This window comes from Manis pentadactyla, chromosome 9 (genome assembly GCF_030020395.1).
Source record: "Manis pentadactyla isolate mManPen7 chromosome 9, mManPen7.hap1, whole genome shotgun sequence".
In the NCBI taxonomy this organism is placed as follows: Eukaryota; Metazoa; Chordata; class Mammalia; order Pholidota; family Manidae; genus Manis; species Manis pentadactyla.
The window spans coordinates 86,916,282-86,933,306 of record NC_080027.1 but is presented as its reverse complement, the minus strand read 5'-3'; the positions used below and the strand labels follow the sequence as shown (position 1 = coordinate 86,933,306).

Sequence of the window (17,025 nt, the reverse complement as noted above, 5' to 3'; positions counted from 1 at the left end):
CCCCACACCATGTGTACTAAACATAATTCCCCTCAGTCCCCTTCTCCCTCCCTCCCCATCTGCCCTCCCACATAGTTCATTCTTGGAGTCTCTGAGTCTGCTGCCATTTTGTTCCTTCATTTTTGCTTCATTGTTATATCCCACAAATGAGGGAAATCATTTGGCACTTGTCTTTCTCCGCCTGGCTTATTTCACTGAGCATAATGTCCTCCAGCTCCATCCATGTTGTTGCAAATGGTAGGATTTGTTTCTGTCTTATGGATGAATAGTATTCCATTGTGTATATGTACCACATCTTCTTTATCCATTCATTTGCGATGGACACTTAGGTTGCTTCCATATCCTGGCTATTGTAAAAAGTGCTGCGATGAACATAGGGGTGCATATGTCTTTTTCAATCTGAGAAGTTGTATTCTTTGGGTATATTCCAAGGAGTGGGATTCCAGGGTCAAATGGTATTTCTATGGAACCTCCATATTGCTTTCCACAATGGTTGAACCAGCTTACATTCCCTATAGTGGTCTGTTCTTTTGTCTCCTCATTGCTTGCATGGGCTGGGGGAGCCAGGCCAAGCCCAAAGTGGCAGGATCAGGCAGTGTGAAAATGGTGGTTGTGAACAGGCACTGAGCTCCAGGAAGCTAGTCCCATCACACTACTGTGGCCCCTCCTCTAGGTAGCTGTAGCAGAAGGCAGCTTCTCTCACTGTCTCTGCTCAGCTTTGAGCTGGGTGACTCTTCAGAACATGGGGGGCAATGGCCTGGGGAAACAACAGGAGCGGGGTGCAAGAGATGGGGAGAGCTGTTTACTTGGCTTGGGCTCCTGATAGGGCCTCTACCAAGTGACTCAAAAGCTAGTCTACCCTTGCCTAGGCAATAGCAGGTCTCTGGGGGCAGAGTATAAGGAGATGCTTTAAAGGGGTAGGATATCATCAGACATGGGGCAACTGAACACTTTGCTTTTTAGTGTTCTGTTCAGGTGAGGACACTAGGGACAGCCTTTCCACCATTTGATCCAGGGGTTGGATGACTGCTACACAAGCTCCCAGGAAACCAGGCAGAAATAATCCCTGCAGGGCTTTTCTAATCTTCAGGGCTCCTCAGAGACCATGCCAGTGCCCTGGCTCGGGGCTGTCTACCAGATCAGGACAGCTAAAATCTGCATGGGCGGGGCCTTGACTTCCTGCTTCTTCACTTTACACCTTTCCCTTGTCTGGTTTGCTCAGCCACAAACCCTTACACTAGATCAGCAAACAGATCCTAAGCAGCTTGGAAAGCCCCACTCGTGTAGCTTCTGGAAACACAGCGGGGAATAAAAAGCTGCTGCTGCTGCTGGCCTACATTTTCTGATTTTACTATGGGTGCACCTCACACGCAAGTCTGCTTCATACACATTAATCTCTGAAAATTCACTACAAGCCACTGAAACAGTAACATTACCAAGGAAACTGAGGCTCTAAGAGGTTTCCTGACCAGCCCAAGGTTGCACAGCTGAGCAGACGCCAAGTCCCAAGACTCTAAAAAGCCTGCCTGACTCAAGTCTTCCTGCATGTCACATGGCATAGGTTTTCCCTTCCACAGAGCTTGTCAGTGACCAGGGCCTGCACAGAAGTGGGAGGGAATGGGGCTAGGATTTTAGACAACTTGCAGGACAGGAGGCTGTACAGTACAGAAAAAATTTTATTGGAAATCTCATGAATACATTAAAGTATAGCTCAGTATTTTCAAACAAGGTAGGTAGGCAGAAGGGGAGGGACCCTGCTACCTGGAGACAGATGACTGGTCCCAGCTCTGTCCTGGGGGTGCTGTAGAAGTCAGTCTGGGGCCCATACCTTTTATTGTACAGGGCGGAGGGGCAAGGGCCGGCCCTTAACAGTTTATCTGCTCCAACCAGGCTCAGCTCAAAGTCAGGGCTCAGCCTCCCTGGTCTCTCACTGATGGGGTCCTGAAGAAAGGCTGCTGCCTGCAGAGGCCAACAATTAGGAGGCAAACAGAACAATGGCTAACAGGCCTTTCCACACTTGGCCTTGAAGGAGGACAGTGGCTGAGATACTGGGGTAGGAAAGAAAGGGACAGAACAATCAATAACTTAATAGGGCTTTTGGCCTTTTCAGCGCTAGGGCCTTGGGAATAAACCTGGATTGGATTAGCAGGCCATCACTGTGCTCTGGCCCAAAGATAGAGCCAGTTGGACACCACTGCTGGGAACATTTGTGGCAGCAGAATGCATGGACAGGGGCAGGGCTCAGCCTACCTGAGACAGCATCAGAACTCATTCCAGCCCTCAGAGTGCAGCCTTTTGATGAGAACAACGTAACATGCATTTACTAAAAAAAGACTGAGGGCCAGCTGCTCCATGGCAGAGAAGCTGCTACCAATGAATACCCCAGGGGCCCCAGGAAGAGTAGGGCAGGCCTACATTTCCTTGGCCAGGACTACCTGTTAGGGAGAGGGACAGATGGTAGGTGGGTGAGGCTAGGCACTTGACTTACTCAACAATACCTGAAGAATTAAGTTAACTGTATGCCCAGCTTTGGTTTCTCAACAAGGAACCAATCCAACAGTAAACCTTAGGGCAGGGTACAGACCCTAGGATTAAAAGAAGGTGGTGGCCAGGTACAGGCAGGAGGAAAAAGCCCATAATCCAGCCCCAAGAAACAGGAACAAGTATTCCAGAAGGAAAGGCCTGTCTGGTCTTCCCCAGGGCCTCAGTGGGGCATATACAATGCCCCCTGGGTACTATATGTTGCACAACTCTGGGGAATCATCACTTTTAGCATCCAAGACTTCCTGGGCTGCCAGAAAGGAGTCAGTCAATTCTACAGAAGCTGTGAGAGACTCAAGGCTCTCACCATGAATATGTTGGTGTCCAAGGTAATGCCTATTGTCAGTTCAAATGCAGTGTGATTCTAGAAGGTTCTGTTGCCCTAAGCCAGCCTTATTCTTGGATCCCACCTGATATATATGGGAAGTAAGATCCTCAGAGCAGCAACCCAGAAGCTAAGGAACTCTACAGGTGGAGGCCTGCCTCAGGAAGAGCTTCTCTACCATCTCCAAGTGAAAACAGCTAACCTCAAACATATTTTCTCTATAAAATATGTGATTTCTCTGAAAGTAATAAATATTTACTGTGTTCTATATTACCAAGGAGCAGCAACAGAGGGAGGAAGGAGAGAGAAGAGAATCTTTGCTGTGACTCAGTGATACACTCCTAGAGACACAGGATTCTGTTTGCACATAGAGGAGATGCTGAGCAAAGGCAGCCACCAGGGCTGCCCAGGCGCTCTGATAAGGGGTGGGGCTAGGAGAATGGTGGACCTTGGAAGGGCCAGCTTGCAAGGGCCAGCTGCAGGAGGAGCCAAAAGGAATGGGGTGACAGCCTTTGTGGGGTAGTTGCTGCCAGATGGTGTGAGCAGATGGCCCTGCTGAAGGCCCTCTTGTTATAAAGGGTTTTCCCATTTCCAAGGCCAGAGGGTGAGTCCTCTCAAATGCTATTACTGGGCTTGAGTGCTGCCATGGAATCTGCAGCAGGTGAAAGAGCAGGGACTTACGGATCCCATGGGGGAAATCAGCCTCTCTTCCACCTGGCATGGAGGAGGATGAGGGATGGAAGCAGCTGATGAGTGGGAGGCTCTGTCTCCTGGGATCACAAGAAGGGGATGCTGCTGGTACTCAAGGACATCAACTTTTACTGCAGGGTTTCTACAAAGGCATCAAATTCTTGGACATTCTTCTCGTGCACAGCCAGCTTCTCTGGTAGTGAGTCCTGTACCAGGAGGGGAGAGAAAAGCTGCTTATTCAGGTAGGGTCCTGAAGAGGCAGCTAGCGCAGTCACCCTGGGCTGAAGGAGGGAACATGGCAAAGAGCCTGGCCCAGCAGTGCTGGGCTGGGAAAGCAGGAGAACTGAGGGCAGCTGAGCAGGCATTGGGCAGCAGGCTTATGACCAGCAGGGCTTTGAGGGAGCTAGTGGGGTTGACCAAACAGCATAGGGAATCCAAGTAGACCACATTCAATGAGAAAGGAAAAGACCACACACAATAGGATAACACAGGAATTCACTGTGAAATATCTTTGGCATAGATTAGACTGATACAGAATAAAGCAGTAGGTTTAGAGCACTACAAATTAAGAAGAGTTTACAAAAGCTATCTTCTCACCCTGCCCTGGCATCAGTATCCCGAGGGCACATTGAACAAGGTAGTCCCACCCACATTCCCAAGAGATTCTGACCCAGCAGGGCTATGGTGAGGCCTAGGAAGCTGCCTCTATACTAGAGAGGACTGGCTTGGTTAGATGGGGTTGAGAGAACAATAAAAAAGAGAAGGAAACAGACCCATGAGGAGTTACACTCTACTGCCCTCAAGTATCAACCATTAGTAAAAATTAGACCCTAATATCACGTGGCTGCCTGCAGTGATGAATTTGCGCCTGAGCAGCTCAGCCATCACTGTAGACCTCCTGAGAGGCACAAGGCCCTCTCCTGCCACAGAGCCTATGAAGTGGCCCAGACACACCTGACAGGCAGGGCAGGTTTGGGAGGCTGGGCAACCAGCTAGTGCTGGCTGCAGGATCACTTTAAGAGTCTTCAGACTCCAGTTCTTCCTAAGAACATTTCAAATGAGAGGCTGGGAAGTCAGTGGTTAAAAACCTACAATCAGAATCCAGACTCCCTGGGATCAAAGCTTTGTTTTGCCATCTTGGTGTGACCAGAGGCAAGTTATTGTTCACAGTCCTGGTTTTCTCATTTATAAACTGAGATGAGAAAACCTACCTCTTAGGGTTGTTGCATGTAAAGTACATAGAAAAATGCTTGGCCCCTAGAGAGCTTCAATGTTAACAATAATGACATTATTACTGTATTGTTATTATTACTGGGCATGCTTTTCTGTTCAAAGCAAATCAAAGGTAGTTACTCCCATTCCCCGAGCCATTCCTCCAATTTCGATATATGAGGTGATATTCTATTTCAGGCAGAGGGACCCTGACATTTTGTGCCATGGGGGCCTTATGCAGAGGGACGCTGACATATTGGGTTTGTGGCAATGCAGGGTGCTCCTCTATCCTTTGGAGGCAGGAAATAAGAAGTACCCTCAGTGGAGACGTGGAAATTATACTCAGTATCGAGACATCTGGCTAAACGTGAGAACCTCTAGCTGAAGGAGGAAGCTCTCTGCGGGAAGGGCAAGAACACTGAAACTCAGGACCTTATGTCTCTTCTGCCCTGTTGGCATCTGCCAGGTAAGCTAAAGAGCTGACTGCTAGAGCTGTTGAAGCAGTCTGACTTAATGGTATTGGCAAGAAGACATCCAGCACTGAACAGGGGTGCGTAAGGCTGAGATGGTGCAGAGAAAAAAAGGAAGTGAATGCGAGCAAATTCAAGATAATGACTGCCAGACACAATGTGAATCTCAAGGGTGATCAAAAGATACTGGTCTAAAAGTATTTCTTTCCTGTTACAGGGAAGATGGGAGGTGTGGGAGTGAGGGGAGAGTAACAGGAAGATATTTCTAGGCCTATGGGCCAAGAATGACCATCAATGGGGGACAGGAGGCCGGAGGATGAGGTGTTGTAGGGGATGGAGTTTCCATACCAAGTCCTCAGCCATGGACTGTGCCCCGATATCTATGGACAGGCTGCTCAGCTGAGGGGGGTTCTGAAATTCACGGTAGAAGGTCCCCAAGTCCATTGGAAGAATGTCATCTTTAGAAAAAGCTGGTTTCTTCAAAAACAAGAGAGACTCAGTTTAGCTTACCTTGGACCACAGAGGAGTATCAGGGGAGATGACCTATGAACAACCCTCTTTCCTTCCAGTAATTATCAAAGGAAAGGTTCCTCCAGGCTTATCTTAAGGAAAGGGATCTTTACACCTTTCTTTTCTGGGCAGTTGAACTCTAATGCTGGTGAGAACATTCCTCTCTCCTGGCTAGGTTGATGTTTCCTTCCTTCAAACTCCTTACCTTAGCGAAGGGCTATCCAATCAGGCATGAATGGCACCTATGTGGCTACCCCTGGAAAACCCCCAAATAAAGTGGAACTTCATGATGAGTTCAACCAAAGACATGGCACAAAATGCCTTATTGTTCACCGGCCTCCAAATGTCTCCCCAAGCAGGGTATAAGGGCAGGTTCCCCACATAAAATGCCCACCTGTCCCATCCCTCGTCTATACCCTGTACAGGAAGTCCCGGTCAAGTGCAAGGGCTGCTTCTAGGTTTATTTCCCCTGGGGTAGCGAAGTGATGGCAACTTACGAAGTCGATCATAACAAAATCGTCATGGGCATTGCCACTGCCGCCACCGCTGGAACCATCAGAGAGCAGGCTGCCCTGGAGAGGAGATTCAGTCTCTGGGGAATCTGGAGGATTCACCTGTTTCAGAATAAGGCAGAGGTAAGGGCTGCTTCGGTGCACTGGGCACAAGTTACTGTTAACCTTCAAGGACTCTCTAAGGGACCCAATGCTGGCTGTAAATCCAAAACTACGCAGTGTGCTAATGGTCCATAAGGAGCAGTGTCTCTCCCAGAAGGATGATGATTATGGCACCTCCTTCTCCAGAAACTTTAGTCAATGGTGGACTCACCATGGGATCGGCATCCTCCAGCTCTAAATTCTTGGGAGCAAACATGGCAAAGGGTATGTCCAAACTGGTCAGAGTCACCTGAGGAGACACAGGAGTGTATTAGTGCCACACCTCGCTCAGCTTACATGCTTCCCCAGAGCCTAGAGGTCCAGCAAGTTTACACACCCAGGCTGACCACACCAACCCTCAGATTCCTGTCTTGTTGGAGACGCCCCCCCATGTCCTGCCCTCCCATCACACACCCACAGCATAAACAGGTTAGGGCTCCTCAGGACCCTTGGAGTTCAACTTTGGCAGCTGCACCCATAGTAATTCAGTAACAACTGTCCTTCAATGGCAATCTGAGGATGAACTTCCTATTTCAAGTTAGGTTGAGGGAATGATACTTCAGTGAAATGTGTCTGTACTACATGGTGACCAACTAATCTTCCTCTCCTATGGGAAGCTTAAATAATCATAGAACAATAGTTCACTTTTTCTGGAGGGGTGTCAAAGGTTACTAACCTTCTTCACAAAAAATTCACACACACACACTTTGCATGCAGTTTCTGTGGTTCTACAGATCCCAGGTGAACAGCCCTAACTGGAAGGCCTCCTTCTACAGGCTCAGACATTTTCACAGATGGCAACAGCAGGAAATCACCTGGCTGATGGGTTTGTTGACAAAAGCTCCCACTTTTCGGACAAAGATGGTCTCCAAGACATCGTGGGGGGAAGCCCGTCCCTCACTGCTGTTTGATACAGTTTCAGTATCCTCACTGGAGAAGAAAGGTAATGTTGATATTCATTCTGAAACCACAGCAGAGTCTTCTTGATTCCCCATATCCACTGTCCTGCAGGGCTGCAGCCTAGGGCAGGAGTTGCCCTGGTCCCCCAATGTGGGAATTGGCAATATTTGGTGTGGCTCTGCCACTATTACCCACCCTTTGAGTTGACAGCAGAGGACTGCATTTCCTGGAACAACTAAAAGTTATGTATATGTAAACAAAACTTAGTGTTACAACTGTGTAAAGCTTATATATAATTCAATCTGGAATACCAATGATAAGTATCAGTTACCATGCATATAGTGATCATACACATAAGCAAGCAAGCAGCTCTCAGAAACTGCAATTTTCACATTAATCTATTACATAGCCAGGCTCAAGATTTTAGCTTTTCTTCATCTTTTTTGTTGTTGTTACATACAAACACCATAAGACTATACAGTTTACAGAACACTGTTAAGCCTAACCTCACAAGGGACATTGCCATTATTCCATGTTAGAAGCCCAATTCAACTCTTTAGATAGCCAGAGCTTTTCCTACCATGGCCAATCGCCTGGCTTGAGGTCCTCTCTGCTTCCCATCATGTTTCCTCCCCCTTCCTACCCCCAGTCATCCTCCTGTTCAGCAAGGTCTCTCAATGACACATTCCATTTGGCTGCTCCCACTCCCTACCTGTCCAGCCCTCCGGAGTGATGCCAAGCCCTGGATGATAGCGGGGCTCCCAGCAGCAGAAACAAGTTGTGCTTACTGTGGCTGCCAGACCAGTAGTCACAGCCCTGCAAGCAGCAAGGACAAGAAAGGTCCTCTGGCCAAAAGCAGGGGCTCAAGTTGGGGAGGAGGACTGTGTGGGCCAAGTGCTCTGTACTCCAGCCAGCAGGGAGACTCAGCACAGAGAAAGACCTGAGCTCTGAAGACCTGTATTTAAGAAGCCCCTACACAGTGTCCTCTGTTGGCTACTCCTGGACATGCCCCAGGAGTCAAGACTCAGAGAATTATGGTATAAAATGACTAACAGGACTTTCCTTTGATTATCTAACAGGGGAGGGATAAGAGGATGGGAAGCTGAGAATGAAAATAATTTTTCCTGACAGATGGCAAAAAAAGACCTTTGCAAACAATTCCCCTTCCACCACTCCACTGTGGGAATGAAACAAAAACTCCTAAGAATTTCTATTACCTGAAAGTTCATTTAGGATGTGGTAGGGGAATCAACGTCATTATCTCTGGGGCCTTCCAGTCAAGGGAGGGCAGGTCAGGTCAAGACAGCTCAGCTTCCCATGGGAGAACCCAAGTGTAAAGGAAAGAGTGACCACAGCTTTCTTTGCAGGCTGAGCACGGAGGCTTGTGCCCGGCCATGGTGTGAACTAAATGCTCTTAGGTAAATTACTTAATGACTCTTCTGAGAACCTCTCGTTTTTTAAAAGGAAGTAACAGTAGTGACTTTTGCAGGATGGGATTATGAAGACTTTCTTTTTCACCTAGTCAATGTCTTTATAATTTGAAATTTATAGAATGTATCACTTCTGTAATCAGAATAGACAAAGATTATTAAATTTTTTAATGAGGAAAAATAGTTGTTTTGAAGAATCTCCACGAAGTGCTAACATAGCAGAAAAAGAAAATCAATCATTAACTACCACTACAGATACACTGTGGCCTGACTTCAGGATTATGGTAAATACCCTGTTCTGGCCCTCAGAAAACACTGAGGACCAACTACAAACATCTGAAAAAAAACCCTCATGGGATGAGGGTGATAGGAGCGAAGCTCCTGCTGTTTGCTGTTAGTCAGAAGCCAGGGGTCAGCTTCCTTACATACCAGCTGCCTGTAAGATTCTTACCAGGAACTTTACAAATTCTGCATTTTGGGCACAAATGACAAGCCGCAGCCAATGCTGGAAGCTACTCTTACTAATACCAAATAAGCACAAGTGACCTGAGCAGCAGCAGAGCCAAGACAGGAACTCACCTGCTGGAAGGTGTGGCAGCACAATGGGCCCCGTCAGAAAGGATGTAGGTTGCCAATCTCTCCTGGTCAGCCTGGGCACCATGGGTAGGCTGGTTGGGAGCAAGGGGCACCCCACCTTCCTTCCCAGGAACCATTAGCTTTGGGGGAAATGGAAAAATATAGAGTCATGGCAGTGTCAGGCAGGAGGGGAAGCTCACAGCTTAGCATGCTGGTATCTACTTGAGAGCTTTTTCGTCACCAATGCTGCCACCAAGTGGTCGGGGAACCTTGACTCTTTATCCTCTGGGACTCAGTTAATGGGGGACATGCAGGGTAATGACTACAGAGAGGAAAGGACAGAAAGGGAGAAAACTCTTGGGAAGTTCTCCTTTCCTTTCTGAAGTGTAAGAGGCCCTTTCCTTGCAGTCTTCTTAGTCCTCCAGAGTTACAGAAGAGTTTTGCTTCAGACACTTAGAATGCCACAGATGTCTCAAGAGGCCCCTAGACTGCCTCAGAGCAGGGGAGGCAGCAGAGGAACCCCAGGGTCTTCCCCATCTTTAAAGATACCTGGTAAGGGTGTGTAGCATTTAAGCCAGCAGCAAACGCTACTGGATAAGCCAGGTCAGCTGATCCAACTCCCAGGGCAGCAAGCTGATAGGAAAGACGAGAGCTTGAGAGCTAAGCAAGAGAAAAACAAAGAGGGACAGAAGAACAGAGGAGGGAAAAATGGACAATTCTAGAAAAGACTAATGCTCAAGATCAGCAGAGAGGTAAGGAAAGGATCCCAGCCCAATCTTCATGGGCGGGGGTCTGATGTAAGAGTCACAGACAGACCAGATTCTAATTTTTTGGATAAGAAAATAGAGACTTCTTTGCAGTGGGATTGAGATTCCCAGCTCTGCAGCCTTCCAAAAGGCCTCAAATGAGTTCTTTGCTCCCTCTTCTCCCAGGGGCTCAGCTAACTACTTTGGTTTTCAGTCCAGCAGATCTGTAGAGCACAAGCCTAGGCAGTACTGGGAGCCAAAGTCATCAGTTTTTCCCAGGTCATCCTATTTTCTCCTTCATCCTTGAGGTCCCTTTGAAACACAATGCATCTTCTCTAATCACACCCTCCATCACCACTGGGTATGGGAGGGTACCTTTTTATACTGAAAAAGAAAAAGTACCACTCTTGGATTGTTTATTTGAAAATAAGATATAAATAACTCCATGTATTTTTCAGATTAATGGTAGGAGGACGGGCAAATGAAAAATTCTATTTTGGGCTGCTGTGCTAAGGCTATGTCCTGTTAAAAATCAATTACCATGCCTTAAAATAACCCATATACCTCTTGTACTTTATATACAATTTTAAAATAAAAAGATGCCATATGATTATATCCCCTTCTTCCCAGTATGGACTCACTTGATGGGAAAAGGCCAGTCCTGCCATGGGGACCCTCAGGGTGTCTGTCACCACAGGAGTAGGGGTCTGAAAATGTGCCTTTGTGACAGTAAATACACACTGTGCACAGATACAGAGACAAAAGAAACAAGAGAAGAAAAAAGTAAAGGGACTTAAGAAAGAAGTGAAAAAAACTCCAGTAGGGGTAGCAGCAATAGAGGCGGAAATGCACACAGTGGAAGTCAGGAGTGAAGCAAGGAGAAAGCTGCGTGACTGCCTTCCCAAAAGGACAGCTTGGAAGGCTCTGAAGAGATGTCTATCCCAGGGTGCTCCACTGCACACCTCTCTCCTTGATGAGCAGGTGGAAAACAAAGCTGAGTCAAGCTGGCATGACTTAGCAAAACAGAAACGTAAACCAGGCACTAGTCTGTCTTTAGTCAAAAGAGGCTGGGAGGACCGCAGAGCTGCAAGGACAGGTTTAAACAGTTGACATCTGGAACTTTAAAATGCTCAGGTACCCAGCTGCACAAGTCACCACATCATCCCAGGGAGGAGGAAGGGTGTGTGTGTGTGTGTGTGTGTGTGTGTGTGTTTGTGTGTGTGTGTGTGTGTGTGTGTGTGTGTGTGTGTGTGTGTCACTCTAAGATAATTATGGCATAATTATGGGCATAATGATTATTTTGGTTCTTGTTCCATCTTTAAGTCTCACCAATGAGCTAATTGATGCTTAGAATTAGGACCTTAAGTCACACTTGCAGATTCACAGTCACAACAATTTCTTGACTCAACTTTGTGCCCAAATGATACAATGATCCTAATTTTGTTAACAAAACAAACATCACAGTAACATGTATTTACTGGACTCTAGCAAAAGCTGAAATGCAAGTTGAACAATTATGCAACTCCCTAGGTTAAATCAAGGAAGAAACTCTTTCAATATTTACAGGAATGAGGAGACCTGCTGGACTTTCCCTTTTTGTTCTACCATCAAGGTTCAAAGTGACTATTTCTGTACCAAACTGCACCAGCCTTGATTAGAGGTACTCACACAAGTAGTGACAGGACTCACCCATGGGGTGCTCAGTATTGATAAGATCTTGGCGTGATCTACTTTTAAACTGTGACAAGACACAATAGTCAACTATACATGAAATGACAGGTGCTCCTTATACAGGTCAACAGAATTCTGTGCACACATTAGGTGCAGAAACTACTTATAGCTTCCCTTTACTTTTGGGATCAGGGCAAATTTCCATTGTATCAGAAAAAAAGACACATGATTTGTTAAGGCCCTGTTCACCATCTCTCATATCTCCTAATTCCCAGCCTTACTGTTTATGAATTTACCACTTATAAAACAAAATAAAAAAGCAATGAACATTAAGCTTGACATATTCACATTTTGATTATCTAAAAAATAATCTACTTCCACTAATGTTCATAGTAAGAAAGTGGGCTTTTCCCTCTTTTTTGGCCAGTATTTATGTTAGTAAGCATACCAGAAGCTATTCCCTCTCCCTGAGCAATGCTAACATACATATGTTATGTTTATCATGTCTACATATATTAATAGGGAGAGAGAAATATCTGTTACCACACCACCCACAAACCAAACTATCTAGGTAACTTTACAACAAGAACCTTTTTAACTCTCAACTGAGAGAATAGAAATAGTAGTAATGCATGCATTTTGTAATGTTTGTCTTTCATACACATTAAGTTAGCTTTTGTGCCTGTCTTCTGCCTTTTATTAGAATCATGATTTTGATCCAGTATCACTTGACAACCCAGGATGGAATAAATTTAAATTCTTTCTTAATGAAAAAAACACAGAAAATTAAATTAACATTTATAGATAGCTAATTGATTTGTTGGTTCCCCAAAATAGATACTGAAAAGAGATAATCTAGGGAAAGCAGATTTAAAGGAAAGTAGAACTGAGTTAGGTCTGGAAGAAACTGTCTAATGTAAAAGTCAAAGAGGAGTAGAATTATAGAGATGACAGGCAGGTAGAGCCAGGGTCTGCAGACAATGAGGTAGAAGATGAATGTCTTAGGGTGGCAGGGAAGAAATGTGTCCTAAAATTCAGTCAGCTGGCAAAAATGACTCCTTACTTGAAGCCGCCTCTGTACCATAGACACTATAGGTATATAGACACAACAAGGCCACACAGGTACTTCCTCTTGAGAAGATGAGAACACTGTTTGGAACCTGTGTTTTATGTAAATTGAGTTTGACACTGACGATGGACTCAAGCAGAACAGATAATGGTTAAAAATGTTCAGATAGGGAATGCAGATAGGCAGAAATCTCTGTCAACTATTAAGAAAAACCATACTGCTAGTTTCTTACTATCATTTTTTGCTGAAAAATTATTTGCTTCTTTTGTGCTTTCTCATTATTAGGAACCTTATTCACAACTTTAAAAGAGAAGTAGCAACCAAATCAACAAGTGTAGGTTAGAGTACCTCTCTGGTATCAGAAAGCAACTGGAATTCTGTGACTGATTTTCTAGGGAATTTTAAGATGCTCCCAAGAGGTAAAGGTGACATATAATCTTGTGGGTTAAGAATGGTTACAGGAGAGTGGAGCCAAGATGGCAGCGTGAGTAGGACAGTGGGAATCTCCTCCCAAAAACATATATATTTTTGAAAATACAACAAATACAACTATCCCTAAAAGAGAGACCAGAAGATACAGGACAACAGCCAGACCACATCCACACCGGTGAGAACCCAGCACCTGGCTAAGGGGGTAATATACAAGCCCTGGCCTGGCAGGACCCGAGCGCCCCTCACCCCAGCTCCCGGCGGGAGGAGAGGAGTCAGAGCAGGGAGGGAGAGAGAGCCCAGGACTGCTAAATAGCCAGCCCTAGCCATCTGCACCCAGGTGTGGGGTGCTGGATACTAGGGAAACAGGACAGTAGGACCTGTGAGCGGGTCCCTGCAGTTGGCGCCCCTGGGACAAAGAAAAGCCAGTGCTTTCTGAAAGTCTTAAAGGGACAGGGACCCCACAGCTGGATGGAAGCATCCCGGGACACTTAGCCCAGCAGCTGGGAATCCTGGGGAACATCGGGCACCCTAACCCCCTGGGCAGCAGCTCTGAGACCCCTCACGGCGATAAATGGCCCCCCTCCCCCGTATGTTCCCACTCCGGTGTCCAGCCATAGCAGAGCAGCAGCCTCAGGCTGGCCATGCCCACAGCAAGGGAGCTTCCTCCATAGCGCTGGGCAAGAAACAGACCCAGTCTACGCACAATTGCCCTACACAAGCCGCTAGGGGTCGCTGTTGTCCCAGTAAAGAAAGATCAGGAGCAAGTGGAAAAGGTCTTGGCTTCCCAGCTGACAGATGAGTCAATAGCTCAACACTGAATATATCAACATGAAAAGGCAAAAAAATTTGATCCAGACCAGGCTAACCCAGACACCTTCCCCATCCTCTCCTGAGAAGGAATCTGGAGAGGTATATTTAACCAATCTTCCTGAAAAAGAATTCAAAACAAAGGTCATAACCATGCTGATGGACTTGCAGAGAAATATGCAAGAACTAAGGAGGGAGAATACAGAAATAAAACAATCTCTGGAAGGACTTCAAAGCAGAATGGATGAGATGCAAGAGACCATTAATGGACTAGAAATCAGAGAACAGTAATGCAGAGAAGCTGATGCAGAGAGAGATAAAAGGATCTCCAGGAATGAAAGAAATTAAGAGAACTGTGTGACCAATCCAAAAGGAACAATATTCACATCATAGGAGTACCAGAAGAAGTAGAAGAGAGAAAGGGGATAGAAAGTGTCTTTGAAGAAATAATTGCTGAAAACTTCCCCAAACTTGGAAATGAAATGGCCTCTCAGACCACAGAAACACAGAGAACTCCCATGACAAGGGACCCAAGGAGGGCAACACCAAGACACATAATAATTAAAATGGCAAAGATCAAAGAAAAGGACAGAGTACTAAAGGCAGCCAGAGAGAAAAAAAAGGTCACCTACAAAGGAAAACCCATCAGGCTATCATCAGACTTCTCAACAGAAACCTTACAGGCCAGAAGAGAATGGCATGATATATTTAATGCAATGAAACAGAGGGCCTTGAACCAAGAATACTGTATCCAGCATGATTATCATTTAAATTTAAAGGAGGGATTAAACAATTCCCAGACAAACAAAAGTTGAGGGAATTTGCTTCCCACAAAACACCTCTACAGGGTATCTTAGAGGGACTGCTCTAGATGGGAACACTCCTAAAAAGAGCACAGAACAAAACACCCAACATATGAAGAATGGAGGAGGAGGAATAAGAAGGGAGAGAAATAAAGAATCATCAGACAGTGTTTATAATAGCTCAATACCAAGTTAAATTAGACAGTAAGATAGTAAAGAAGCTAACCTTGAACCTTTGGTAACCACAAACTTAAAGCCTGCAATGGCAATAAGTACATATCCTTCAATAATCACCCTAAATGAAACTGGACTGAATGCACCAATCAAAAGACACAGAGTAATCAAATGGATAAAAAAGCAAGACCCATCTATATGCTGCTTACAAGAGACTCACCTCAAACCCAAAGACATGCACAGGTTAAAAATCGAGGGATGGAAAAAGATATTTCATGCAAACAACAGCAAGAAAAAAGCAGGTGTTGCAGTACTAGTATCAGACAAAATAGACTTCAAAACAAAGAAAGTCACAAGAGATAAAGAAGGACATTACATAATGATAAAGGGCTCAGTCCAACAAGAGGATATAACCATTATAAATATATATGCACCCAATACAGGAGCACCAACATATGTGAAACAAATACTAACAGAATTAAAGGAGGAAATAGAATGCCATGCATTCATTTTGGGACACTTCAACACACCACTCACTCCAAAGGACAGATCCACCAGACAGAAAATAAGTAAGGACACAGAGGCACTAAACAACACACTAGAACAGATGGACCTAATAGACATCTATAAAACTCTACATCCAAAAGCAACAGGATACACATTCTTCTCAAGTGCACATGGAACATTCTCCAGAATAGACCACATACTAGGCCACAAAAAGAGCCTCAGTAAATTCCAAAAGTTTGAAATCCTACCAACCAACTTTTCAGACCACAAAGGTATAAAACTAGAAATAAATTGTACAAAGAAAGCAAAAAGGCTCACAAACACATGGAGGCTTAACAACATGCTCTTAAATAATCAATGGATCAACAACCAAATTAAAATGGAGATCCAGCAATATATGGAAACAAATGACAATAACAACACAAAGCCCCAACTACTGTTGGACGCAGCAAAAGCAGTCTTAAGAGGAAAGTATATAACAATCCAGGCATATTTAAAGAAGGAAGAACAATCCCAAATGAATAGTCTAAAGTCACAATTATCGAAACTGGAAAAAGAAGAACAAATGAGGCCTAAGGTCAGTAGAAGAAGGGACATAATAAAGATCAGAGAAGAAATAAATAAAATTGAGAAGAATAAAACAATAGAAAAAATCAATGAAACCAAAAGCTGGTTCTTGGAGAGAATAAACAAAATAGATAAGCCTCTAGCCAGACTTATTAAGAGAAAAAGAGAAATCAACACACATCAACAGAATCAGAAACGAGAAAGGAAAAATCACAACGGACCCCACAGAAATACAAAGAATTATTAGAGAATACTATGAAAACCTATATGCTAACAAGCTGGAAAACCTAGGAGAAATGGACAACTTTCTAGAAAAATACAACCTTCCAAGACTGATCCAGAAAGAAACAGAACATCTAAACAGACCAATTACCAGCAATGAAATTGAAGCGGTAATCAAAAAAATACCCAAGAACAAAACCCCCGGGCCAGATGGATTTACCGCGGAATTTTATCAGACATACAGAGAAGACATAATACCCATTCTCCTTAAAGTTTCCAAAAAATAGAAGAGGAGGGAATACTCCCAAACTCATTCTATGAAGCCAACATCACCCTAATACCAAAACCAAGCAAAGACCCCACCAAAAAAGAAAACTACAGACCTATATCCCTGATGAAGGTAGATGCAAAAATACTTTACAAAATATTAGCAAACCGAATTCAAAAATACATCAAAAGGATCATACACCATGACCAAGTGGGATTCATCCCAGGGATGCAAGGATGGTACAACATTCGAAAATCCATCAACATCATCCACCACATTAAGAAAAAGAAAGACAAAAATCACATGATCATCTCCATAGATGCTGAAAAAGCATTCGACAAAATTCAACATCCATTCATGATAAAAACTCTCAACAAAATGGGCATACAGGGCAAGTACCTCAACATAATAAAGGCCATATATCATAAACCCACAGCCAATATCATACTGAA

General features: G+C 44.8%; 1 protein-coding gene across 11 annotated transcripts in view; it reads right to left on the bottom strand.

Annotated features, from left to right (window-relative positions):
- Positions 1-1,658: 1,658 nt before the first annotated feature.
- ATG13 (autophagy related 13) overlaps positions 1,659-17,025 on the bottom strand; it is a 105,196-nt gene continuing 89,829 nt past the window's right edge. For 3 of the 11 annotated variants that reach the window (XM_036891632.2, XM_036891634.2, XM_036891633.2), the window contains 8 exons: positions 10,695-10,793; positions 9,857-9,967; positions 9,311-9,447; positions 7,217-7,331; positions 6,574-6,651; positions 6,246-6,362; positions 5,587-5,715; positions 1,659-3,762 (listed from right to left, as the gene is read on the bottom strand). In XM_036891632.2, coding sequence (XP_036747527.2) covers positions 3,685-3,762; positions 5,587-5,715; positions 6,246-6,362; positions 6,574-6,651; positions 7,217-7,331; positions 9,311-9,447; positions 9,857-9,967; positions 10,695-10,793 — 864 coding nt within the window. In that variant the 3' untranslated portion in view covers positions 1,659-3,684. The other 8 variants (XM_057507629.1, XM_057507628.1, XM_057507630.1 and 5 more) reach the window with 8 other exon arrangements.